This window comes from Saimiri boliviensis, chromosome 9 (assembly GCF_048565385.1).
Source record: "Saimiri boliviensis isolate mSaiBol1 chromosome 9, mSaiBol1.pri, whole genome shotgun sequence".
Lineage (NCBI taxonomy): Eukaryota > Metazoa > Chordata > Mammalia > Primates > Cebidae > Saimiri > Saimiri boliviensis.
The window spans coordinates 96120067-96145673 of NC_133457.1; the positions used below are offsets into that span (position 1 = coordinate 96120067).

The following is a 25607-nucleotide window of genomic DNA, read 5'->3' on the forward strand; positions in this document are numbered from 1 at the left end:
AGAGCATGTCTGAATGTTGAAAAGTTGAGTCAAGAGATAAAGAAGCTGAAGGTATAGGAGAGAGAGGAAGAGGAGATGACCAATGGATTAAGTCCCTGAGCAGGCAGGTATTGGAGAAATACTTAGCACAGGTGGAGAAGTGTTCTTTAAAAGGAGGATGGAAAAGTGGGAGGAATGGGCGCAGATACGGGGGTTTGTAGATTTGGTGGTGAACAGATGAGTGGATTCTAATTTAATAGTTTCTATCTTTAAGGAAATAATTTCTACAACAAGGTCTTAAGATAAAATTTGAGGAGTGGGAGTGGCATAAATAGTTGTTTGGAGTATCGTGATAGTATTCTGGATAAAGCAGAATGTGATTGTTTTACCTTTGAGAATCTCTAAATTTCTTATATCCTTGCATAGCCTTTTTTTTTTTTTTTTTTTTTTTTTTTTTGAGACTGGCTGTCATCACCGAGGCTGGAGTGCAGTGGCGCGATCTCGGCTCACTGCAACATCCACCTCTTGGGTTCAAGTGATTCTCGTGCCTCAGCCTCCTGATTAGCTGGGATTATAGGTGTGTGCCACCATGCCCACGTACTATTTTTATTTTAAGTAGAAACCAAGTTTTACTGTGTTGGCCAGGCTGGTCTTGAGTTCCTGGCCTCAAGTCAGCCACCTGCCTCAGCCTCCCAAAGTGCTGGAGTTATAGGCATGAACCACTGCACCTAGCCAAGTACAGCATTTTTTAATATTGCTATTATGTTCTAGTAGCTGAGGTGGGTGGACTGCTTAAGCCCAGTAGTTCAAGACCAGCCTGGGCAACATAGTGAAACCCTGTGTTTACAAAAGAATATAACAATTCACTGGGGATCATGGTGCATGCCTGTAGTCCCAGCTGCTTGGGAGGCTGATGTGAGAGGATCACCTGAGTCCAGGGAGGTCAGATTTGTAGTGAGCCATTATCATGCCCCTGTACTCTAGCTTGGGCAGCAGCGTGAGACGCTGTTTCAGAAAAAAGTCAGGCAGTCTAGGCCTGTGCCGTGATAAGGAGCCCATCAGACATGGATGGATTTTCTGTTCAGAAGATGATAGTAGAGTTTACCCAAAGGTTACCTTAGTTATACCCCTCAATAAAAGAGGAATAGGAGAGAAGGAACTGAATGTTCGTTGGTTCAACTGATGTAAGCTGAGCTGAGTGTGGTGGGCCCGCCACTCTGTGGTTGGTTTAGCCCTCTCTGGGTTACCTTGGTGAATCGGCACTTACAAGTAAACTGGGTCTTGGGAAGCTAGATGAATGGCTGTCATCTCTGTTTACAGACCTGTTACCTTCCAAATCTTCTGTGACCAAGATTTCCAGAGATCCACAGACTCCTGTACTGCTAACTAAACAGCGTGCACGGCCTGTAACCTGCAAAAGCACAGCAGAGCTGGAGGCTGAGGAGCTGGAGAAACTGCAACAGTAAGTCCCACTGGCAGTATCGGAGGAAGAGTTCTAAGAACCTGCCTACTTTCCTTTCAGTTCTATAAGGGTAACAGTTGCTGTTTTTATTTTTCATGAAAATGTATGGCATTTGAGTAGTAGGCTCTGCAGGCTATACCCCTGCCTCTATGATTAAAGGACTGAAGTGGGAATATGGAGATGTCCTGGAGTATAAACTGGTAAAAATCGATCCGGGCTGGGTGTGGTGGCTCACCCTGTAATCCCAGTACTTTGAGAGGCCAAGGCAGGAGGTTGAGTCTAGGAGTCTGAGACTAGTCTGGACAACATGGTGAAACCCCATCTCTACAAAAAATACAAAAAAAAAAAAAAAAGATCCGGGCATGGTGGCACACGTTTGTAGTCCCACCTACGAGGGGGCAGCCTGAACCCAGGGGGTCAACGCTTCAGTGAGCCAAGATCATGCCACTACACTCCAGCCTGGGTGACACAGTGAGTCTCTCTCTCTCTCTCTCTCTCTCTCTCACACACACACACACACACACACACACACACACACAGAGCGAGACTCACTCCCCGCCGCCCCCCCGCCCCACACACACTGCCCTCTAAGGTTAGGTTAGGTAGGTCCCCACTCTTTTATGACTCCTCAAGGGATTGTTACAGCTATTATTAGTGGAGGGAAATGGAAACTTAGTGTGGTTTGTAGTATTGGAGTTTATTTCCTGTATCCTTCTTCCATTCATTTGTGTGCTTCTTTTGAGGAGGAAGCCATGCATTCCTTTGTGTGCTTCCTCTGTGAAGAGAAGCCCCAGTTCTTAAAGTAGTGGGGATGTTAGGACTGTCTCATTTATTCTTTGTTCTACAGGTAAAGATAGTGCTATGGAGAGTTGAAATTTTACTGTGTGATGGGTAATCCTTTTTTCTTTTATTGTTATTTATTTATTTATTTATTTTGAGATGGAGTTTTGCTCGTTGCCCAGGCTGGAGTGTAGTGGTTCCTCTCAGCTCACTGCAACCTTCACCTCCTGGGTTCAAGAGTTTCTCAGCCTGCCTGAGTGCCAGAGTGACTCACCTCACTCAGGCAGGTGAGTCTATATCTGCCTCAGCGTCCCTAGTAGCTGGGAGTACAGGTGCGGACCACCACACTGGGCTAATTTTTGTATTTTTAGTAGAGATGGGGTTTCACCATGTTGGCCAGGCTGATCTTGAACTCCTGACCTCAAGTGATCCCTAGCCTTGGCTTCCCAAAGTGCTTCCCAAAGAATTAGAGGCCTGAGCCACTGCACTTGGCACATTATTTTTCATTTTTTTTTTTTTTTTTTGAGACGGAGTTTCGCTCTTGTTACCCAGGCTGGAGTGCAATGGCGCGATCTCGGCTCACCGCAACCTCTGCCTCCTGGGCTCAGGCAATTCTCCTGCCTCAGCCTCCTAAGTAGCTGGGATTACAGGCATGCACCACCACGCCCAGCTAGTTTTTTTTTTTGCATTTTTAGTAGAGACGGGGTTTCACCATGTTGACCAGGATGGTCTCGATCTTTCGACCTCGTGATCCACCCGCCTCGGCCTCCCAAAGTGCTGGGATTACAGGCTTGAGCCACCGCGCCCGGCCCATTTTTCATTTTTATTTATTTTATTCTGTTGTCCAGTCAATGGGAGGGTAATCTTAATGCTTACTATTCTTTGTTTTTGGCTCACTTTGTTTGTGAAGTTTTTATTTTATTAAAATATTTTTTGTGGTTATTTACATTTTCACCTTACAGATACAAATTCAAAGCACGTGAACTTGATCCCAGAGTACTTGAAGGTGGGCCCATCTTGCCCAAGAAACCACCTGTGAAACCACCCACCCAGCCTGTAGGCTTTGATTTGGAAATTGAGAAAAGAATCCAGGAGCGAGAGTCAAAGAAGAAATCAGAGGATGAACAGTTTGAATTTCATTCCAGACCTTGTCCTACTAAGATTTTGGAAGATGTTGTGGTAAGGTTGAAGCTGTGTGTGTGTTGGCAGAAGTGTCCTGCTCAGGGCCAAATATCCACCCATTCACACAAAAGTTTGGGTAGATATTATGAGCAGGGCATCATATTAGGAGCTGCTGGTGATAAAGAGAAATATCAGAGGGCCGGGCGCAGTGGCTAACGCCTGTAATCTCAGTACTTTGGGAGGCTGAGGTGGGTGGATCGTGAGGTCAAGAGTTCGAGACCATCCTGGCCAACATGGGGATATCCCATCTCTACTAAAAATACAAAAATTAGCCAGGCGTTTGGCATACGCCTGTAGTCCCAGCTACTTGGGAGGCTGAGGCGGAAGAATCGCTTGAACCTGGGAGGCAGAGGTTGCAGTGAGCCGAGACTGCGCCACTGTGTTCCACTCCAGCGACAGAGCAAGATTCCATCTCAAAAATAAAAAATAAAAAGAGATATATCAGAAGTGGATTTTGCTCTCAGTTAAAGTCTAGTGAGGGAGACAATATATGTGTGAATAATAGAAAATGGACAGAAGTGTTCTGAGAGAGATGACAGTTAAAATAGAAATTCAGAGGAGAAAATGGTTTCTTCCAGATAGAAAGTTCAGGGTGTGCTTTGTGAAGAGGCACCATTTGACCTGAGCCTTGACAATGGGTAGTAATAATTATTGTCATTGTGTTGCTATTGTTGTCATAATAGCTGACACTTTTACTATCTGCCAGCACTGTTCTAAGCCCTTTTCATATATTAGCCCATTAGTTTTGACAACAACCCCTTTAGGTGGGTTATTTTAATTATCACCTGTTTCAGATGAGGGGACTGAGGCACAGAGAGGTTATGTAATATTCCTAGAGCACTCAGCTAGTATGTGGTAGAGCAAGTAAGAGTTCAGGCACTCTAGCTCCAGAGTCTGTGATCCTTATACTTCATTGTATTGCCTCTCCATTATATGACAGAATTTGGGCTTGCAGAAATGCAAATGAACTGGACTGGCAGAACATTCGATGGCAGAACATGATCAAAAGCCTGATGGTGGGAAACATGAAGCATCTACTGGGAGCTATTAGTGGGTCAGTTAAGCTGGAGAAAAGTTTATCAAGAGCCACTGGAAACTGTTTCAGAGAAATGTGTTGTAGTTTGATAATAGGCCCACAACCACAATTTTAGAGAAAATGTGTAATCTGGAAGCAAGGCTACAGTCAGAGAATAAGCAATGAAATTAAGCACCTGCATAAATGGGAAAGTGGCTTTTAGTTACACTTCAGTGTAGATGGGGACCTCACCTGCTGCCACTGCTTTAGATTGTTTGGATTGATGTATGTCTGGGATAACACCAGAAGCACTCTGTTTTCCTATCTTCTTTTTTTCTTTTCTTATTTTTTTTTTTGTGAGATGGAGTTTTTGTTCTTGTTGTCCAGGCTGGAGTATAATATCGAGATCTTGGCTCACTCACTGCAACCTCTACCTCCTGGGTTCAAGTGATTCTCTTGCCTCAGCCTCCCAAATTAGCTGGGATTGCAGCATACGCCACCATGCCCGCTAATTTTGCCGCTTTTTTTTTTTTTTTTTTTTTTTTGAGACGGAGTTTCGCTCTTGTTACCCAGGCTGGAGTGCAATGGCGCGATCTCGGCTCGCTGCGACCTCCACCTCCTGGGTTCAAGCAGTTCTCCTGCCTCATCCTCCCAAGTAGCTGGGACTACATAATTTTGCATTTTTAGTAGAGATAGGGTTTCTCCATGTTGGTCAGGCTGCTCTCAAACTCCTGACCTCAGGTGATCTGCCTGCCTCGGGCTTCCAAATGCTGAGATTGCAGGTGTGAGCCACTGCGCCCAGCCCTTCCTATCTTCTATCTTTTTGCTTGCTTTAGAGTCACCATGGTTTTAGCAGAAACTGTACTAATGTATTACCTTTGACTCAGTACTTAGTTTGTTTATTCTATTTTCTTAGCAATAAATCAGAAGCAATTGAAGTTATATTTTCCAGGCTTTATAAAAAGTCATGATTATGCTTAGAAATGGTTCTCCTCCCCAATACCTACTTTCGACTGAGAGCTCTTTGCGTGAGATCTCTCTTCTATTCACAATGCCTTTTCTTTCTTGCTCCGAAGCACATGTACTATATGCCAAACTCTAAACTTTTAAGAATCCAAGGGTTGTGCCTTTGTCTTTACCCCTTGAGGAAACAATGTTGTGAATGCAGTAAGGGAAAAGTAGGTTATGTGCAAACCTCAGAGTCCTAGAGCCAGAAGGGCTGACATTTAGTTTTATACACAAGAAAATAGAGCCCCAAATAAGAGAAATTATTTTTTCAGGGCTTCTATAACACTCCTTTGGCACCTTGCTTCTTGGCTCATGGCAACCTCCACCTACCGGGTTCAAGCAATTCTCCCACCTCAGCCTCCTAATTTTGTAAAAATACAAAAATTAGCTGTGCGTTGTAGTTCACACCTGTAATCCCTCCTAATCACTGGGATTACAGGGGTGAGCTACGATGTACGGCTTATTTTTATATTTTTAGTAGAGATGGGGTTTCACCATGTTGGCCAGGCTGGTCTCAAACTCCTGACCTCAGGTGATCCACCCGCCTCACCCTCACAAAGTGTTGGGATTACAGGCGTGAGCCGCTGCGCCTGGCTGGCACCTTCTTGCTTTTAATAACATCTTTTCCTCTAAGCTCCTGGCTTTTCCCCCTGCCTTTTTGTTTTTATTTAATTCATGTACTACTCTCTCAAAACCTTACATACCAATATTGACTTTATTATTTTAAAAATCAACTCACTTTGTAACCTAACATAAATTTAAAGGGAACTTTTAAATAACTATGTAAACGAAGACTAGCACCTTTTGCCACAAATAACACAGCAATAATAGCTAATACTTATATAATGCTTATTATATGCCAGGTTTTTATTCTAAGCTCTTTACATTTATCTAATAATGCATTTAATTCTCATAACAACCCTACGAGGTAAGCACTGTAGGTACTTTATCAATCCAGTTTACAGTTAGGAAACATAAAGGTTAAATAATCTGCCCAAGATCACAAACCTAGGGAGTGGCAGAGCTGGCATATGAATCTTAGGTAATAATGATTCCAGGGCACATGCTTTTATTTGAAAATAGAGGTTACTTACTATTATTTTTTTGAGACAGAATTTTTGCTCTTGTGGCCCAGGTTGGAGTGCAATGGTGTGATCTTGGTTCACCGCAACCTCCGCCTCCTGGGTTCAAGCGATTCTCCTGTCTCAGCCTCCAAAGTAGTTGGGATTACAGGCATGTACCACCATGCCTGGCCTGGCTAATTTGTATTTTTTTTTCTTTTTTTTTTTTTTTAAATTTTATCTGATGCTATCTCCAAACTAATTTTGTATTTTTAGTAGAGGAGGGGTTTCTTCATGTTGGTCAGGCTGGTCTCAAACTCCCGACTTCAGGTGATCTGCCCACCTCAGTCTTCCAAAGTGCCGGGATTACAGGTGTGAGCCACCACACCTGGTTGAAGTTACTTTTTAAGATAGAATGTTCTTAGGAAATATGTGCTTATTTAAAAAAAAAAAAAAAAAAAAGCCGACATCTCACCTAAGATCTTTCCCATAGCATCAGTCACACCTGAACTACTGCTTTTTTTTTCTGAGACAGTATTGCTCTGTTGCCTAGGCTAGAGTGCAGGAGTATAGTGATGTAATCTTGCCTCACTGCAACCTCTGCTTCCTAGGTTCAAGCAATTCTCATGCCTCAGCCTCCCAAGTAGCTGCACATGCCCAGCTAAGTTTTGTATTTTTAGTAGTGACGAGGTTTCACCATGTTGCCCAAGCTGGTCTCGAGCTCCTGTCCTCAAGGAATCCACCTGCCTTGGCCTTCCAAAGTGTTGGGATATAGGCGTGCGCCACCATGCCCAGCTGAACTACATTTTTTGAAAACACTGATTAGGAAATTGGTTTGTCAGTTGTATGTACTCTAGAAATGCTAGGGTGAAGTATTTAAGTCGGAAAGGGTGGCCAGAGTTCGTGAAGAGTTAGTTGAGATCTTAGAGTAGTTGGGTACCAGGTTATACCTGTTGAGAATTCTGTGTAAACCGATCTGCAAAGCCCTAGGTAAGGTGTGACCGAATTGATACAATTTGCAGAATGGAAGTGTCTGCCAAATCCTATTGGTTCTCAGAAAACTCTGGGGCTCCTATTACATAAACAGATTTGTTGGGTACAGCATAGAGGGAGCCCAGATAAAGAACTGAGTATGGTGCCTGACACACAGTAAGCCAGGGATATTGTTAACAGGAGTGGTCATTTTATTGAGTGCTTACATTGTCCTGAGTACTTTATGTAGGTTGTCTTGTTTATGTCTGATTACATTTCTAAGAGGTAGATTCCATTGTTATCCCTATTTTTCAGACAAGGAGATAAACGTAGAGATACCTAGTATGCAGAACCAGAATCTGAGCCCATCGTCTCTTTAAGCACTAGATTATTGTGCCCCACAGTGCTTACTGTTATCATTATTTATTTTGGCAAGTGAGGTTTCTGAGTTTGATACTGGCCAGTTGCAGGTTTCCCTACTGAAATCTCCAGTGATTTGACTTCAACTCTTGGTTTCTAGAGAAGCATAGCATAGGAAGAGATGTTAGATGTGTTCTCCTCTACCCTCTTCTTTACTTTTCAGAAAGGGAGGCTTTGAAAGGCGTGCAAACCAAAAAGTATGACACGGGTCTCAATTAATTTAGAGATTTATTTTGCTAAGGTTAAGGGTGCATGCCCAGCAGACAGGTCTGTGCCTTTCTCCAAAGATTATTTTGAGGGCTTCAGAATTTGAAGGGAAGTGTGGATAATGGGGAAAGAGGCAGAAGTTTTTGTTTTTTGTTTTTTGAGACAGAGTTTCGCTCTTGTTACCCAGGCTGGAGTGCAATGGCGCGATCTCGGCTCACCGCAACCTCCGCCTCCTGGGTTCAGGCAATTCTCCTGCCTCAGCCTCCTGAGTAGCTGGGATTACAGGCACGCACCACCATGCCCAGCTAATTTTTGTACTTTTAGTAGAGACGGGGTTTCACCATGTTGACCAGGATGGTCTCGATCTCTTGACCTCGTGATCCACCCGCCTCGGCCTCCCAAAGTGCTGGGATTACAGGCGTGAGCCACCGTGCCCGGCCCCAGAGGCAGAAGTTTTTAAAAGGTATGAGTAGGTAAGAGGTAAATGGTTCCATTCTTTGAGTAGTTCACATGTGAGAGGAGGGTAGAGGAATCGTCACTTATGCATTCATCTAGTTCAGTGAATCTACTTCTCTCCTGCCCTCCCGAGACAGAATTTCAGTCTGTCGCCCAGGCTGGAGTGCAGGGGCACAATCTTGGCTCACTGCAATTTCCAGTGATTTGACTTCAACTCTTGGTTTCTAAAGAAGCATAGCCACCCCTGCCTCCCAGGTTCAAGTGATTCTTCTGCCTCAGCCTTCCTAGTAGCTGGGACTACAGGTGCATGCCACCACACCTGGCTAATTTTTGTATTTTTAGTAGAGACAGATTTCATCGTATTGGACAGGCTGGCCTCAAACTCCTGAACTCATGATCCACCCGCCTCAGCCTCCCAAAGTTCTGGGGTTACAGGCCTGAGCCACGGTTCGTGGCCGAATCTGCATTTTTACATAAGATAATTAGGGCAGAGGAAGTAATCAGATATGCATTTGTCTCAGGTGAGCCAAGGGATGACTTTTGAGTTCTGTCCTTCGTCCTGTACCTGTGAAAATGAGCTATAAATTTATATTGTCAGGGTGAAATTCAACAGAACTATTTTAGGGTGATCTTGGAGCTCACAAGAAATTTTCAAGTGGGCCAGTTGTGAGGGAGGTATGTAGATTTTTCATCTTTGAACAGGAGATAGGTTTGCATGTCGAAGTTCCTAACTTGACGTTTCTCCATGGGTTAGTAATTTGGCGTCCCGAAATTTATTTCCTTTCACAATGGAATGTAGCTTGCCCATAGAAAAAACATTTAGAACATTTAAAAGAGAATAAGTCAGCCGAGTGTGGTGGCTTGTGCCTGTAATTCCAACACTTTTGGAGGCTGAGGTGGGTGGATCATCTGAGGTCAGGAGTTGGAGATCAGCCTGGCCAACATGGTGAATCCCCATCTCTACTAAAATACAAAAAAATTAGCCGGGCATGGTGGTGGGTGCCTGTATTCCCAGCTACTCAGGAGGTTGAGACAGGAGAATCGCTTGAACCCAGGAAGTGGAGGTTGCAGTGAGCCAAGATTGTGCTACTGCACTGTAGCCTGGGCAACAGAGCAAGACTCCATCTCAAAAAAAAAAAAAAAAAAAGAGAGAGTAAGTCTGAAATTGTAGTCTTGCACTCTATTTTTTATTTTTATTTTTCTTGTAGAGACAGGGTTTCATGTTGGCCAGGATGGTCTCAATCTCCTGACCTCGCATTCCACTTGCCTCGGCCTCCTAAAGTGCTGGAATTAGAGGCGTAAGCCACTGTGCCCGGCCTTTTTTTTTTTTTTTTTTTTTTTTTCTCCCCCTCTTGGACTCTTATAGCAGAATTTAAGAGCCTCACCTTCCAGAGCCTGATACAGCTTGTCTTGTCTGATGCTGTTGTTCCCCACCCATGTCCCCCACAGTCCCCCAGTGCTAAAGCTGTTTCGTGTGTCTTTACCGTGTTTCCTGTGTACTTCCACTTGTGGTTGATAAGCAGCAAGGGGACAATAGGGTTGATGAAAGATGGGCTTAAGCAGCAGTGGGCCCAAGTGAGGCAGAAGTAAGAAAAGAGTTCTTGGTGCAGAGGTGGAGTGACAGAGCCTTGAGCATGAGGGTGTGAAATGTGAACTTGGTGCTGACTTCTGTTGGGCAGCCAGGGCACCATGGAGGTGGATGTGGTGTCAGCAAAGCCAGTGAGTAATTTTAGCAGAGATACTTTAGGGACAACTTGGGGAGACCAGCAGGCTTTTTTTTTTTTTTTTTTTTGCATACTTCCCAAGATAACATTGCTTCAGAGTAATTTCCTAACTGCACTGGGACAGGCCTGAGATCCTGTTCCAGGGTACCTAGGGGACATATCCTGTCTTAGGGAGAAGTATTCGCCTCCCCATCCCCACCCCCAGTCCTGGCTGTTTTTCTAAATGCATCATCTGTCCACCCACATTGCCCCATTCTAACCGCATATTACCTCCAGAGATACCTTCCCCTTCATTGAGGGAGCATCCTCCTAATAACCATAAGCTCCATATTCTGCTGGGTTTCTTTAGAGCACTTTGTGAAAATTTGGAAGTATTTGATTTGTTTCTTCACTGTCTCTTTCCTCCACTAGAATGTGAGCTCCCCAAGAGCAGGGACTGTGTATATCTATATTACTCACTTTGTATCCCCAGCACCTAGTGTAGTGACCACCACAGCACAAGCACTCTCATGTTGGATAACTGAGTGAGTAGTGGTATAAGCTGACATGCACCAGCCTGTGTTTCTAACTTGTGTTAGACACTTGGGAATTCAAAGATGGTATAAGATATGGCCCTTGTACTCAAAGCTTTTATAGTCCGGTAGAGGAGATAGACATGTAAATGAGGAAATACAGTAAATTTTTTTTTTTTTTTTTTTTTTTGAGACGGAGTTTCGCTCTTGTTACCCAGGCTGGAGTGCAATGGCGCAATCTCAGCTCACCGCAACCTCCGCCTCCTGGGTTCAGGCAATTCTGCTGCCTCAGCCTCCTAAGTAGCTGGGATTACAGACACGCGCCACCATGCCCAGCTAATTTTCTTTTTTTTTTTTTTTTGACACAGAGTTTCGCTCTTGTTACCCAGGCTGGAGTGCAATGGCGCCATCTTGGCTCACCGCAACCTCCACCTCCTGGATTCAGGCAGTTCTCCTGCCTCAGCCTCCTGAGTAGCTGGGATTACAGGCACGCACCACCATGCCCAACTAATTTTTTGTGTTTTTAGTAAAGACGGGGTTTTACCATGTTGACCAGGATGGTCTCGATCTCTTGACCTCATGATCCACCCGCCTTGGCCTCCCAAAGTGCTGGGATTACAGGCTTGAGCCACCGTGCCCGGCCCAAAAGACAGAATTCCTAGCAGTAGAGTAAGAACTCTTTTTTTTTTTTTTTTTTTTTTTTTTTTTAAGTTGGGGTTTCACCATGATGGCCAGGCTGGTCTTGAACTCCTGACCTCAGGTGATCCACCCACCTCGGCCTCCTAAAGTGCTAGGATTACAGGCGTGAGCAACAGAGCCCGGCCGTAATTTTCTGTTTTTTTTTTTTTTTTTTTTTTTGAGGCAGAGTTTCACTCTTGTTACCCAGGCTGGAGTGCAATGGTGCGATCTCGGCTCACCACAACCTCCGCCTCCTGGGTTCAGGCAATTCTCCTGCCTCAGCCTCCCGAGTAGCTGGGATTACAGGCACGCGCCACCATGCCCAGCTAATTTTTTTGTATTTTTAGTAGAGACTGGGTTTCACCATGTTGACCAGGATGGTCTCGATCTCTCGATCTCGTGATCCACCCGCCTCGGCCTCCCAAAGTGCTGGGATTACAGGCTCGAGCCACCGCGCCCGGCACTTTCTGTATTTTTAATAGAGACGGGGTTTCACCATGTTGACCAGGATGGTCTCAATCTCTTGACCTCGTGATCCACCTGCCTCAGCCTCCCAAAGTGCTGGGGTTACAGGCGTGAGCCACTGCGCCCAGCTAAATACAGTAATTTTAACTAACATATGTTCATTGAATAGTTACTACTTGGTCTTCTAGTAGGTGATGTGGGAAGATAAAAGAATGGAAATGACAATATTCAAGTCCTCAAGGAGCTTCTAATTTGAAAAACTTAAAATAGACCAAAAAAAAAAAAGAAGAAGCCTTCTCTGTTCCTGGAAACCCAATTTTCTTATTATTTCTAATCGAGCTTCTAGTTAACTTTGATGGCAGGGGAGATGAGGTCTGAGTGAATAGTTGCGGCAAAGATAATTTTCATAAATCATCTCTTCCTCTCCCCCAACTAATTAAGAGATTGATCTCACTCATAAATATCTCTTTTATGGCCTACTTACTAGAGGTTTCCATTGCTTCTCTTTTAAAATGCAGATATTTCTGTTGGGTGAATGCAGAGAGAGGGAATTATTTTAGATCTAAGTAAATCCTCAGATACTTATTTCAGTTGCTTTATTTTATTAACAAACCCTGAGGCCTAGAAGGCTATCTGATGTGTTCAAGGTTATACAGATTGGAAGCAGAGCTGGGCTAGAACAGATAGACCCCTGGCTTCTTGCTCACTGTTTGTCCCTCTTTCACTTGCCCGTCGTGCATTCAAGCAAGAGTCTAGTATCCACCTGTCTAGAGAAGAGCAGATTTTGTTGTTGTTGTTGCCGTTTTATGGTAAACACCATTTGACAACCCATCTCTTGGACTTTTGTCACTCTGATTACAAGATCTACTATATTAGATTTCACTATGCTAATGATTCTAGCATTCTTTAGAAAACATATAAGAAATTTCACAGCAAAATGACCGTTCCTTTCACAATGGTCACCTTGACAGACTATAAATCCCTTCCAGTGATTGAAGGGATTTTGCACAAAGCATTTTGGAAAAGCCATTCATCTTGAATCCGGAGATGAGCCTTTTAGATCCCTCCAAGGTTGACAACTCTTCACATGTATTTTAAACATTAATTTGCTTTTAGAATCTAGTTTAAGGTTATTTGGAACTAAAACTTCTGAGTAGTCCAACATAATAGAGATGGAAACTATTTGTTAAGTGAACAGTAAAGATTGAGCAACTGTCTTTGCATGGTCCAGAAAGTGACTTTGAAAGCCATTCCAAGAAAGTCATTCCAAACATGTTTTGAACGGTTGCAGCATTGTTGGGATTAAAGAGAAGGCTCCCAAGGTACCCTCCTAGAGTCCAAGGTATAAATTCTATTCCTGATGTGTTCATTCATTCCGCATTCATTCAACATTTACTGAATGCTTTATACTTGCCAAGGTCTATGTTAGCTACTTGGGATTGATGGAGTAAAATAGTCCCCAGCCTTGAAGCACTCAGGCTAGCAGGGGGAAATGACAGTCTAAATAAATAAGTACAACTAAATTTTGTAGAGACTGTGATAAAACCATATACAGTGGGAAAAAGAAGTGAGTTCTGTAGGTCCTGGGAATGGAGAGATCTATTGAAAGGCTTTATAAATGAAATCTTTTATTTATTTATTTATTTATTTATTTATTTTTTTGAAACGGAGTTTCGCTCTTGTTACCCAGGCTGGAGTGCAATGGTGTAATCTTGGCTCACCGCAACCTCCGCCTCCTGGGTTCGGGCAATTCTCCTGCCTCAGCCTCCTGAGTAGCTGGGATTACAGGCACGTACCACCATGCCCAGCTAATTTTTTGTATTTTTAGTAGAGACGGGGTTTCACCATGTTGACCAGGATGGTCTTGATCTCTTGACCTTGTGATCCACCCGCCTCGGCCTCCCAAAGTGCTGGGATTACAGGCTTGAGCCACCACGCCCGGCGAAAGGCTTTATAAAAGAAGAGATGTGGCCAGGCACAATGGCTTACTCCTGTAATTCCAACACTTTGGGAGGCTGGATCACAAGGTCAAAAGTTTGAGACCAGTCTGACCAACATGGTGAAACCCCATCTCTACTAGAAATACAAAAATTAGCCAGACATGGTGGTGCATGCCTATAATCCCAGCTACTCTGGAAGCTGAGGCAGGAGAATCGCTTGAACCTGGGAGGTGGAGAGTGCAGTGAGCTGAGATTGTGCCATTGCGCTCCAGCCTGGGCAACAGAGCAAGACTTGCCTTTAAAAAAAAAAAAGGAAATGCTTAATGAGTTGGGTACTTTTCAAGCAGCTGAGGCATTACAGACAAAGTACAAGCAAAGTCACTGAGAATAGGGACCATTTGGAGAGTGATCAGTAGTTCATCATGGTTGGAACGTGATGTGTGAGAACAGGTAAGAGGTAAGGTGGGAGAGTCAGACAGGGTACCAGATTAATGCTACTACTAAGCAGGCTGTGAAGGAGGTATTTATGAGTGAGATTCAAGCAAGTGCCTTGTATTTCATGCCAAGGAATCTGTTTGTTAATGCTGTTGTAGGTAGGCAATAGGAGCCGTTAAAGAATTTTCAGTCAGGAAGTAATGTGATCAAATGTGCTTTAGAGTAATAATTTGGATGATATGCAAACAATGAATTGGAGGAATGAGATGCTGAGCTGAAATACTATTAGGAGACTAGAGCTGATTGGGAGGAGTCAGGATGTGGACACAAGTGTAACAAATAAGGAATTACTGAGGTTTTGTTTTGTTCTTAATTGATCTGGTTATACACGTAATTCAAAATAGCAGCAGCCAGGGGCAGTGGCTCATGCCTGTAATTGTAGCACTTTGGGAGGCTGAGGTGGGTGGATCACAAGATCAGGAGATCGAGACCATCCTGGCCAACATGGTGAAACCCCGTCTCTACTAAAAATACAAAAATTGGCCGGGCGTGGTGGCTCACGCCTGTAATCCCAGCACTTTGGGAGGCCGAGGCGGGTGGATCACGAGGTCAACAGATCGAGACCATCCTGGTCAACATGGTAAAACCCCATCTCTACTAAAAATACAAAAAATTAGCTGGGCATGGTGGCGCATGCCTGTAATCCCAGCTACTCAGGAGGCTGAGGCAGGAGAATTGCCTGAACCCGGGAGGCGGAGGTTGCGGTGAGCCGAGATTGCGCCATTGCACTCCAGCCTGGGTAACAAGAGCGAAACTCCGTCTCAAAAAAAAAAAAAAAAAAAAAAAAATTAGCTGAGCGTGGTGGTACTCGCCTGTAGTCCCAGCTACTTGGGAGGCTGAGGCAGGAGAATTGCTTGAACCCAGGATTCAAGCGATTGAATGAGCCGAGATCATGCCACTGCACTCCGGCCTGGCAACAGAGTAAGACTCTGTCTCATGTAAAAAACCAAAAAAATTAAAAATTAAAAAAACCCAGCAGCCAAGAGATACCATTTTGCAGTTAGGATTAATTGCCAGATTTGTTATAGAATATAAATTCTATTCGAATCAAAAAATGCTATGGAACAACTTTCTAAAATGTATTAGTTTTAAATTATGTGCATAGTATGACATACGTTATTTATTCCACAGCGATTTGAAATGTTAGTAACGTTTTAAAATCATTAAGGAAAAATCTTCAGAGTAGTTGGATGTATTAAAATTATGGGATACAAGTCCAGCTGCAGTGGTTCATGTCTGTAATCCTCACACTTTGGGAGGCCAAGACGGGAGATTGCTTGAGGCCAGGAATTTGAGATCTATTTCTACAAAAAATAATTAGCTGGGCATAGCAGTGAGTGCCTGTAGTCCTAGCTACTCAGGAGGCTGAGGTGGGAGGATCGCTTGAGCCCAGGAAGCAAAGGTTACAGTGAGCTGAGATTGCACCATTGCACTCCAGCCTGGGCAACAGAGCAAGACTGTCTCAAATAAAAAAACAAACAAACAAAAGGATTATGAGATGTAGAAAATTAAACTACTTTATCCACCCTCAAAGAGATATGAGAGTTGATAATTTGGTATTCTTTCCAGTTTTGGTGTTCTTTTATTTTCTGTGCTTAAATTAATTATATTTTAAAAACTCAAAAATATCATTCTAGGCCAGGTGGTGTGGCTCACACCTGTAAACCCAGCAGTTTGGAGGCTGAGACAGGAAGATTGCCTGAGCCCAGGAGTTTGAGACCCTGTCTCTACCCAAAGGGGAAAAAAGAGGATTTAATCTTGTCATACAGCTTAGTGGAGATGGTTTTGTGATGTCTAATTGAGTTGCTTACTTCTTTCAGGGTGTTCCTGAAAAGAAAGTACTTCCAATCACCGTCCCCAAGTCACCAGCCTTTGCACTGAAGAACAGAATTCGAATGCCCACCAAAGAAGATGAGGTGATTCCTTGGGAGTAGAGGTGTTCTCTTTCCTTCTATATAGTCAGTCAGTCTAAGCCTTATCATTTATTCATCTTAATGGAGCTCAGAGACAACCATTCTTTTCTGGACTTGTCTTTAAGAATGGGTATGAACATTTGTTCATTTCTTTTTTTCCTCCAAGAACACAATAATTCGTAAGTGTATGAATTTTCTGTTCTTAGTGAAAACTAGTTACAATTTATGGAAACAGGAGCAGTTAAGCATTGGAGGCTTGTCTGCTGTAGCATTGAAAATCAGGTGCTCTTTGTAACATGGATCAAAAGTTGCTAAGTCCTGTACTTTATTTCACCTTAGATTGTCAGTATTCAGTGAGGGACTTTGAAAATTCATACTAAGCAATTACATCCACTTTGTCCTATCTCCGTTAACCCAGGAATTGCAAAGTTGACTGTGGTGGTGGTTTATGGAATTGTAATATATAAACTGTCATTGATCAGGCCAGTTTCTTGTTACATCGCCCATTTTATCTATAAATATCCAGAGTTAGGGTAATTTTATAGCAGATCTCAAGCATAAGCCTTTTTATAGGTTCATTTGAAACTAAAATACGCAGTAATCTTGTGTTACCCATTTGAACCCAAACAACTTGGTCCTATTCTGGGTTTGGCAACCATTAAGTCCCAGTCACATGTTTTAAGGAAGTCTGGAGGCTGGGTCAAAGAAGAGGCTAAGGTATATGCTTGGTTGGGACCTATCTTCTGATGTCATTTTATTCATCGTGTTAGATCTTACTTAGTTTTTACAACATTCCTGTGGAAAACTAGATCTTTTCAGGGTAATTGTGTTAATCTTTTACCAGATGCTTTCACCTTGGTTTCACCCCTGTGAGGTGGCAGACGACTTACCTAAGTCATCAGGTCTCTTATATAGAAAAGAAAGCTAAGACATCTAAAAGTCTGAGTGACTTGTTTTAATTAATACCACGTATTAATATGATGTCTTCTGAGTCCACATTCTGGGGAAGTAGGAGAGAGCGAGGAGTCTTATTTCTAAACTGCAATTTTTTCCTTAGGAAGAGGATGAACCAGTAGTGATAAGAGCTCAACCTGTGCCGTATTATGGGGTACCTTTTAAGCCCCCAATCCCAGAGGCAAGAACTGTGGAAATATGCCCTTTCTCCTTTGATTCTCGAGACAAAGAACGTCAGTTACAGAAGGAGAAGAAAATAAAAGAACTGCAGAAAGGAGAGGTAGGTGTTTCCATTTCTGCAAGTAGTAGAATGCTATTCTTTGATCCCCCAAAGATAGTCTTTTCTATAGTATTTTTAACTACAAAATCACTATCTTCTTTTGATCTTTCTAAGAACAAGTCATTTAATGCTTCTGGCACAAGGAGGTTAAGTGACTTGCCTCTCATCACACTGCCAGTTACAGGCAATATTAGGAGAAAAGCCTTGGTTTCCTTTTGGACTCATTATTCTTTTCTGCTAGAGAATGCTGCTTTGAAAACTGATTGTCCTTCCTTATTTTGCAGATTAATCCAAATATTCTGGAGCAGCTATTGCTTTCCAGCTAGTCTTTATCTTAAATCTCATGTTTTTTTTTCTGTTAGGTACCCAAGTTCAAGGCACTTCCCTTGCCTCATTTTGATACCATTAACCTGCCAGAGAAGAAGGTAAAGAATGTGACCCAGATTGAACCTTTCTGCTTGGAGACTGACAAAAGAGGTGCTCTGAAGGCACAGATTTGGAAGCACCAGGTAGGGGATGGGGACAGCACCCAAAATGTTAATTTCTTGGTTGGTTGATTGGACAGGTAGACCCACCACACTGAAATCATCTGAGTTGACATACTAGATTGTTTCAGGGGCTCTCACTGTAAATCAGGGGTCAACACATTATATCTGTAAAAGGGCCAGACAAGAAATATTTTAGGTTTTGTAAGTTACATATGGTCTCTGTCACATAGTGTCTGTGTGTGTGTATGTGTGCATGTCTGTGCGTGTGTATGCACACACACATGTTTTCAACTATTTTTATTTTTATTTTTGAGACAGAGTCTCACTAGGTCACCCAGGCCAGAGTGCAGTGGTGTGATCTCAGCTCACTGCAACCTCCATCTCCCAGGTTCAGGTGATTCTCCCACCTCAGCCTCCTGAGTAGCTGGGATTACAGGTGTGCACCACCACGCCTGGCTAATTTTTGTATTTTTAGTAGAGATAGGTCTTTGCCATGTTGGCCAGGCTGGTCTCAAACTCCTGATCTCAAGTGATCCACCAGTCTTGGCCTCCCAAAGTGCTGGGATTACAAGCGTGAGCCACTGTGCCCAGTTGATTCTTTAAAAATGTGAAAAACATTCTTTTTTTTTTTTTTTTTTTTTTTTGAGACGGAGTTTTTGCTCTTGTTACCCAGGCTGGAGTGCAATGGCACGATCTCGGCTCACCGCAACCTCCGCCTCCTGGGTTCAAGCAATTCTCCTGCCTCAGCCTCCTCAGTAGCTGGGATTACAGGCACGTGCCACCATGCCCAGCTAATTTTTTTGGTATTTTTAGTAGAGACGGGGTTTCACCATGTTGACCAGGATAGTCTCGATCTGTCGACCTCGTGATCCACCCGTCTTGGCCTCCCAAAGTGCTGGGATTACAGGCTTGAGCCACCGCGCCCGGCCGTGAAAACCATTCTTAGCTCAAGGGCTGCACTAAAACAGGTTGCAAGCTGGATTTAGCCTGTGGGCCAGAGTTTACTGACCCCTGCTCTAAGTGATCACCTGGGGAATGTCCCCTGCTCCAAGTGATTAACGGAGCATGTGGGAATGAACAGGCTTTTCTGGAGTCAGGAGTCTTTTTAAGAAAATAGATTGTCGATATAGAATGCTATTTTCTCAGCATGATGTGCTATTTGCTCTTTATAAGTGACAGGTGATTTAAAACAATTAATTGATTATTTGCTGATTTAATTGGGATCTAATTCTACCAGGTTGGAAAAAATTTTACTAGAATTTTAAAATTTATTGGGATTTTTATGTCATCATTAATCTTGGACTGTTTCCAAAAGGAGCTCTAGGCTATTTTTTTTTTTTTTTTTTTTTTTTTTTTTTTTTTTTTAAGGAATTACCCCTCTTGAAGCCTGAGAGATTTAATGACTTACATGACTGAACATTGGTCCCCTGTTGGTGTGGTTCTCTAGGAAACCTTAGGACTGTCGACTTAGAAATAGTGAATTTCCCCTTCTCAATGACCAAGGCACAGAATGTCTGTGTAGGGCATTTTCTGCAAATAACAACAACAAAAACAATTGTTTTGAAAAGTTTTTCAGACACATATAAAAGTAGAATAGTATAATTAATTTTCATGAACCTATCACCTGGTTCTTTAATGATCAAAACCTGAAAAATCTTATTTCATCCCTACTTCTACCCAGTTATCCTTATGCTGGATACTTTTACCTATACAAGATTACTTTGAAACAAATCCTATGTAACACCCCTTTTCATCCAAAAATAGTTCAGTGTATATATTTAAAATGTAAGGACAACCACAATAATATTCTCACACTTAAAGAGATTAAAAGTAATCAAATATCTGCACATTTCTCATGATTTCTTAAATAATGGAATTGTTAAAATCAATCTAAGGTCTACATAGTGCCTTTGTTTGCTAAATCTCTGAATCTTCTTTCAATCTGTGGGCTCCTCTGTTTGCTTTTTTTTCCTTTTTTGAGACGGAGTTTCGTTCTTGTTGCCCAGCTGAAGTGCAATGGCGCAATCTCGGCTCGCTGCAACCTCTGCCTCCTGGGTTCAAGTTATTCTCCTGCCTCAGCCTCCTGAGTAACTGGGATTACAGGTGCACATCACCACATCTGGCTAATTTTTGTATTTTTAGTAGAGTCAGGGTTTCACCGTGTTGGTCAGGCTGGTCTCGAACTGCTGACCTCAAGTGATCTCATCCTGTCTACTGGGATTACAGATGTGAGCCACTGCGCCAAGCCTCTCTGCATTTTATTTGTTGAATAAACTGAATTGTTTGTCCTGTAGATTTTCCACAGTCTGGATTTTGCTGATCACATTCCCACACAGTTGTTTAGCATGTTCCTCTATTGCTTATATTTCCTATAAATTAGTAGTAAGACCTAGAGGCTTGATTCAATTCTGGTTAGATTTTTTTTTTTGCGGGGAGGTGGGAAGAATACTCTAACATTTATAGAATTAAATACCATAAAGTATTTATACTATATTATATAGTATAAATAGTATTTATTTATTACATTATAGTATTCATTAAAACATATTTTTAATAAATATTATAATAGTATTATAGTATTTATTCAAGAGTATTTAATATCTTTGTTATAGTATTAAAGTATTAAATATAGTATAACTTTAGACTATAAAGTAATTAATAAATACTTTATTAACTCTACACATTTTTAACAAATCGTGTGGAGGCAGAAAATGTCTAGTTTTATTTTTGTGATGTTAAGATAGGTCTTAAAAGTACTTTGAAAACTTTTTGGGTTTTTTTGGCTGGATGCTGTGGCTCATGCCTGTAATTCCAGTACTTTGGGAGGCTGAGGTGGACGATCATGAGGTCAGGAGTTTGAGACCAACCTGGCCAACATGGTGAAACCCCGTTTCTACTAAAAATACAAAAATTAGCTGGGTGTGGTGGCAGACACATGTAATCCCAGCTACTTGGGAGGCTGAGGCAGGAGAATCGCTTGAACCTGGGAGGCAGAGTTTACAGTGAGCCAAGACCGCGCCAGTGCACTCTAGTCTGGACAACAGAGCAAGACTCCTTCTCAAAAACAAACAAAAAAAAACCAACCTTTTTTTTTTGTTGTTGTTGTTGGGTTTTTTTTTTTTTTTTTTGAGACGGAGTTTCGCTCTTGTTACCCAGGCTGGAGTGCAATGGCGCGATCTTGGCTCACCGCAACCTCCGCCTCCTGGGTTCAGGCAATTCTTCTGCCTCAGCCTCCTGAGTAGCTGGGATTACAGGCATGCACCACCATGCCCAGCTAATTTTTTGTATTTTTAGTAGAGACTGGGTTTCACCACGTTGATTAGGATGGTCTTGATCTCTTGACCTCGTGATCCACCCACCTCGGCCTCCCAAAGTTCTGGGATTACAGGTGTGAGCCACCGTGCCTGGCCAACTTTGTGTTTTTTTAATTGACAAATAATAATTGCACATATTCTTGGGGTACATAGTGATGTTTCAATACATATAGTGTATAGTTATCTGATCAGGGTAATTAACATATACATGATCTCAAACATTTATCATTTTTTTATGTTGGGAATCTTAAATGTATCTTAAAAATACTTTCTAGTTCTCAGCCGGGCGCGGTGGCTCACGCCTGTAATCCCAACACTTGGTGGGGCCAAGGTGGGCGGATCACAAGGTCAAGAGATCGAGACCATCCTGGCTAACATGGTGAAACCCCGTTTCAAAAAATAATAATACTTTCTAGTTCTCAGTTCAAATGTTGTCAGACTAATCTGTTCATTATAAAGTTTGTATGAGAGATTTTTTACTAGGTTTTATATTAAATCTGCTATTTTTATTGATGAAACAGTTCAGACATTACAACTTAAGTTATTGAAGTAATAGTCATGTAAAGTTGTGGCATTGCTCATCTGACAGACTTTCTCTCTAATAGCTGGAAGAAGAACTGAAACAGCAGAAAGAAGCAGCTTGCTTCAAGGCTCGTCCTAACACCATCATCTCTCAGGAGCCCTTTGTTCCCAAAAAAGAGAAGAAATCAGTTGCTGGTAGTATTATATGTACTCTGGTGGGACTGGGGAGAATTGCTGGACTTCCCAGTGGAATGCTGGGACTCAGTGTGTCAGTACAATGCTGTGTCAACTAGAAGCATTTGACTTTAGCAGATGGTAGCTTTTCTTCCCCTAGACCCAGTCTTTTGCCTTTATTGAACCCAGCAGCTATGTTGAGTTCCAGGATGTGTTAAGGCCAGATTCATTTAAGATGAACCTTGGTAGAAGCAGCTGGTATTTCAACAACAATGATAGGTTTTCCCTACCCATAGAGAAACAAGTAAATGAGGGAGGGAGAGCTGGTATGGCTTTCTGGAATTCACTCTGAAGCAAACTTTAGATATAAAACATTTGATTCCTTAAACAGTGGGCAGTGTGCTAGAATACTGGGATTCCACTGGCTGTGGTGGCTCATGCCTCTAGTCCCAGCACTTTGGGAGGCTGAGGCAGGAGGATCGCTTGAACCCAGAGATTTGAGACCAGCATGGGCAACATAGCAAGACTCCATCTCTTTTTCAAAAAAATCTTTCCAAAAAAGGATAAAAAGAATATTGGGATTTTTCTCCTATGTCTGCCTCAAAATCAATCTACTTAACCTCTTTTCTTTTTTCCCAATTACTCTAGATGATTTCCAGGGGCCCTTTGAACTCTTAAAATTCTAAAACTTTTTGGCCGGGTACGGTGGCTCATGCCTGTAATTCCAGCACTTTGGGAAGCTGAGGCAGGTGGATCACCTGAGGTCAGGAGTTCAAGACCAGCCTGGCCAACGTGGTGAAACCACGTCTCAACTAAAAATACAAAAATTAACTGAGCGTGGTGGCAGGCACCTGTAGTCTACTTGGGAGGCTGAGACAGGAGAATTGCTTGAACTCGGAAGGTGGAGGTTGCAGTGAGCTGAGATTGCACTATTGCGCCCCAGCCTGGGCAACAGAGTGAGACTCCATCTCAAAGAAAAAAAAAAATTAAAACTTTTGTATGTGGTTTGTTGTACCTTTCTCCCAATGGGGGCTTGCTTAGAGCACAGTCTTCCTGTTAGTTTGCATGTCTATGTCACTTGCTCATTCCAAGGGGCATAGGTTTATGCAAGTCTTTCTTGTGCATCAATATTCTTTCTGTTTCTGTACTTAGAGGGCCTTTCTGGTTCTCTAGTTCAGGAACCTTTCCAGCTGGCTACTGAAAAGAGAGCTAAAGAGCGTCAGGAGCTGGAGAAGAGAATGGCTGAGGTAGAAGCCCAGAAAGCCCAGCAATTGGAGGAGGCCAGGCAACTGGAGGAAGAACAGGAAAAGGAGGAGCTGGCCCGGCTACGGAAAGAACTGGTAATTAGGAGCATGAGCACTAACTCAGACTTGGCCTCTGTTTTATTTTACCTGTTCCTTACCTTGTTCCAGACAGGATGTCAGGTAGCCCCCAAGACTGTACCAAAGACAACAAACGAAAGGGGGAATTGCACAGACTGAGGGCGGAGGTGAAGTTGAGTTGTGAATGAAGCTTAACATGTATACATTGTTATCTAAGTAGGAGCTGTAATTTTGGCCCTTTGTAGAACCAACCTGTCAGTTTACAGAACTTAGTGTTCATGAGACATAAGATAGTTGTTCAGAAAATAACATTTATCCCTGTGAGGGTGAATTTTTAGACATAATTTCCTCCAGAAGTTTTCATAAGGAGGACAACATGTGGTATAACCTGTACAGTGATACCTTTCCTAGGCATCAAAAATATTTATTTATTTATTTTATTTGTTTATTTTATTTACTTCTGGGCTTAAGAAGCACCTCTCAGTTTTATAATTAGACAAGAATACACAGGGAAGGACGGAGTCTTCCTCTGTCTACCAGGCTAGAATACAGTGGCGCGATCTCAGCTCACTGCAATCTCCGCCTCCCAGGATCAAGCAATTCTCCTGCCTCAGCCTCCTGAGTAGCTGGGATTATAGTTGAGTGCCACCAGGCCTGGCTGATTTTTGTATTTTTAGTAGAGACGGGGGGTTTGCCATGTTGGTCAGGCTGGTCTTGAACTCCTGACCTGAGGTGATCCACCTGCCTTGGCCTCCCAAAGTGCTGGAATTACAAGCCTGAGCCACCACGCCTGGCCAAGAAGACAGTTTTAGATGGAACTTCATATGACGAATAAAAAAACGAAGGGCTGTGAGGAGATGTTGGTCAAAGGTTACTTAGTTACAGTTAAGATTGGAGGAGTAAATTTCAAGAGATCAATTATATAATAAGGTGACTGTAGTTAATGACATATTGTGTTCTTGAAAAATGTAAAGAAAGTGGATGTTACGTGCTGATTCTACAATAAAGACAACTGTGAGGTAATGTGTTTGTTAATTAGCAAGATGTAACCATTCCATAATGTATATCTACTTTAAAACATCAGTGGAACACAATAAAAATATACAATGTGGCTGGGCATGGTGACTCATGCCTATAATCCAAGCACTTTGGAGGCCAAGGCGGGCGAATCACCTGAGGTTGGGAATTCAAGACCAACCTGACCAACATGGTCACACACACACACACACACACACACACACACACACAAAATGTTATCTGTCAATTAAAAAGAAAGAAGGCCGGGAGTGGTCACTCACGCTTGTAATTCCAGCACTTTGGGATGCCTAGGCTGGTGGATCACTTGAGATCAGCAGTTTGAGAGCAGCCTTGGCCAACATGGTAAAACCCCGTCTCTATTAAATATACAAAAATTAGGTGGGCGTGGTGGCACTCACCTGTAATCCCAGCTACTCTGGAGGCTGAGGCAGGGGAATTGCTTGAACCTGGGAGGCAGATGTTGTGGTGATTCGAGATCTCACCACTGCAGTCCAACCTAGGAGTGGCAAAGCGAGACTCAGTCTCAAAAAAAAAAAAAAAAAAAAAAAAGGAAAGAAACATATAAGTTGTTGAGGTTTTGTCTGAAAATTCTAGACTACTGGGTGTGGCGGCTCACACCTGTAATCCTCACACTTTGGGAGGCTGAGGTGGGAGGATTTTGTGAGCCCAGGAATTCAAGAAAAGCCTGGGCAGCATAGCAAGGTCCCATCTCTATTTTAAATAAAAAAATAAAGTGCTAGGCTAGCAGTTGAAACAGCGATTGGCATAGGTGACCATGCCCATAGGAAGGTTCCATGGACATACTATTCAAGAGACTAGCCTCTTGACAAAATCTAGACTACCGTTTGCTGAGTGAATGAGAAAATAGTATAATCCCCACTCTGTATACACTCATACAATCAGCTTTTTTTCTGGCCTCAACTTTGATTTTTCTTTGGTACCTGCCTTTTGTGCTTGCCGCCATTATAGAACTGTTTCTTGTAGCAGTTCTCAACGTAGCTGATGGCAGCATTCTAAAGCGCAATTCAGTCAATGCTGGTTACCTGTCTATTAATCTGGCTTGATTTAGGATTGATTTTAGACGCCCTGAAGGATGGATGGGACCATGCCTTCTTTAGCCATCCTTCCTGGTATGGTGGTTTTGTTTTTTTCCCCCGCCAGGCTTCAGGCTTTTGGTGAATATTTATAGTAGTAAGCTTAAGACTGTACTCTGGCAAATTCTTAACTTGTAACTTCTCTCCTACAC

General features: G+C 42.7%; 1 protein-coding gene across 5 annotated transcripts in view; it reads left to right on the forward strand.

The window, feature by feature from the left end:
* TPX2 (TPX2 microtubule nucleation factor) overlaps nt 1-25607 on the forward strand; it is a 74396-nt gene that overhangs the window by 43474 nt on the left and 5315 nt on the right. For 4 of the 5 annotated variants that reach the window (XM_074406378.1, XM_039479338.2, XM_074406379.1 and 1 more), the window contains 7 exons: nt 1300-1441; nt 3184-3400; nt 16177-16272; nt 17327-17503; nt 17866-18012; nt 21911-22022; nt 23154-23341. In XM_074406378.1, coding sequence (XP_074262479.1) covers nt 1300-1441; nt 3184-3400; nt 16177-16272; nt 17327-17503; nt 17866-18012; nt 21911-22022; nt 23154-23341 — 1079 coding nt within the window. The remainder of the gene's footprint in view (nt 1-1299; nt 1442-3183; nt 3401-16176; nt 16273-17326; nt 17504-17865; nt 18013-21910; nt 22023-23153; nt 23342-25607) is intronic. The other variant, XM_074406380.1, reaches the window with a different exon arrangement.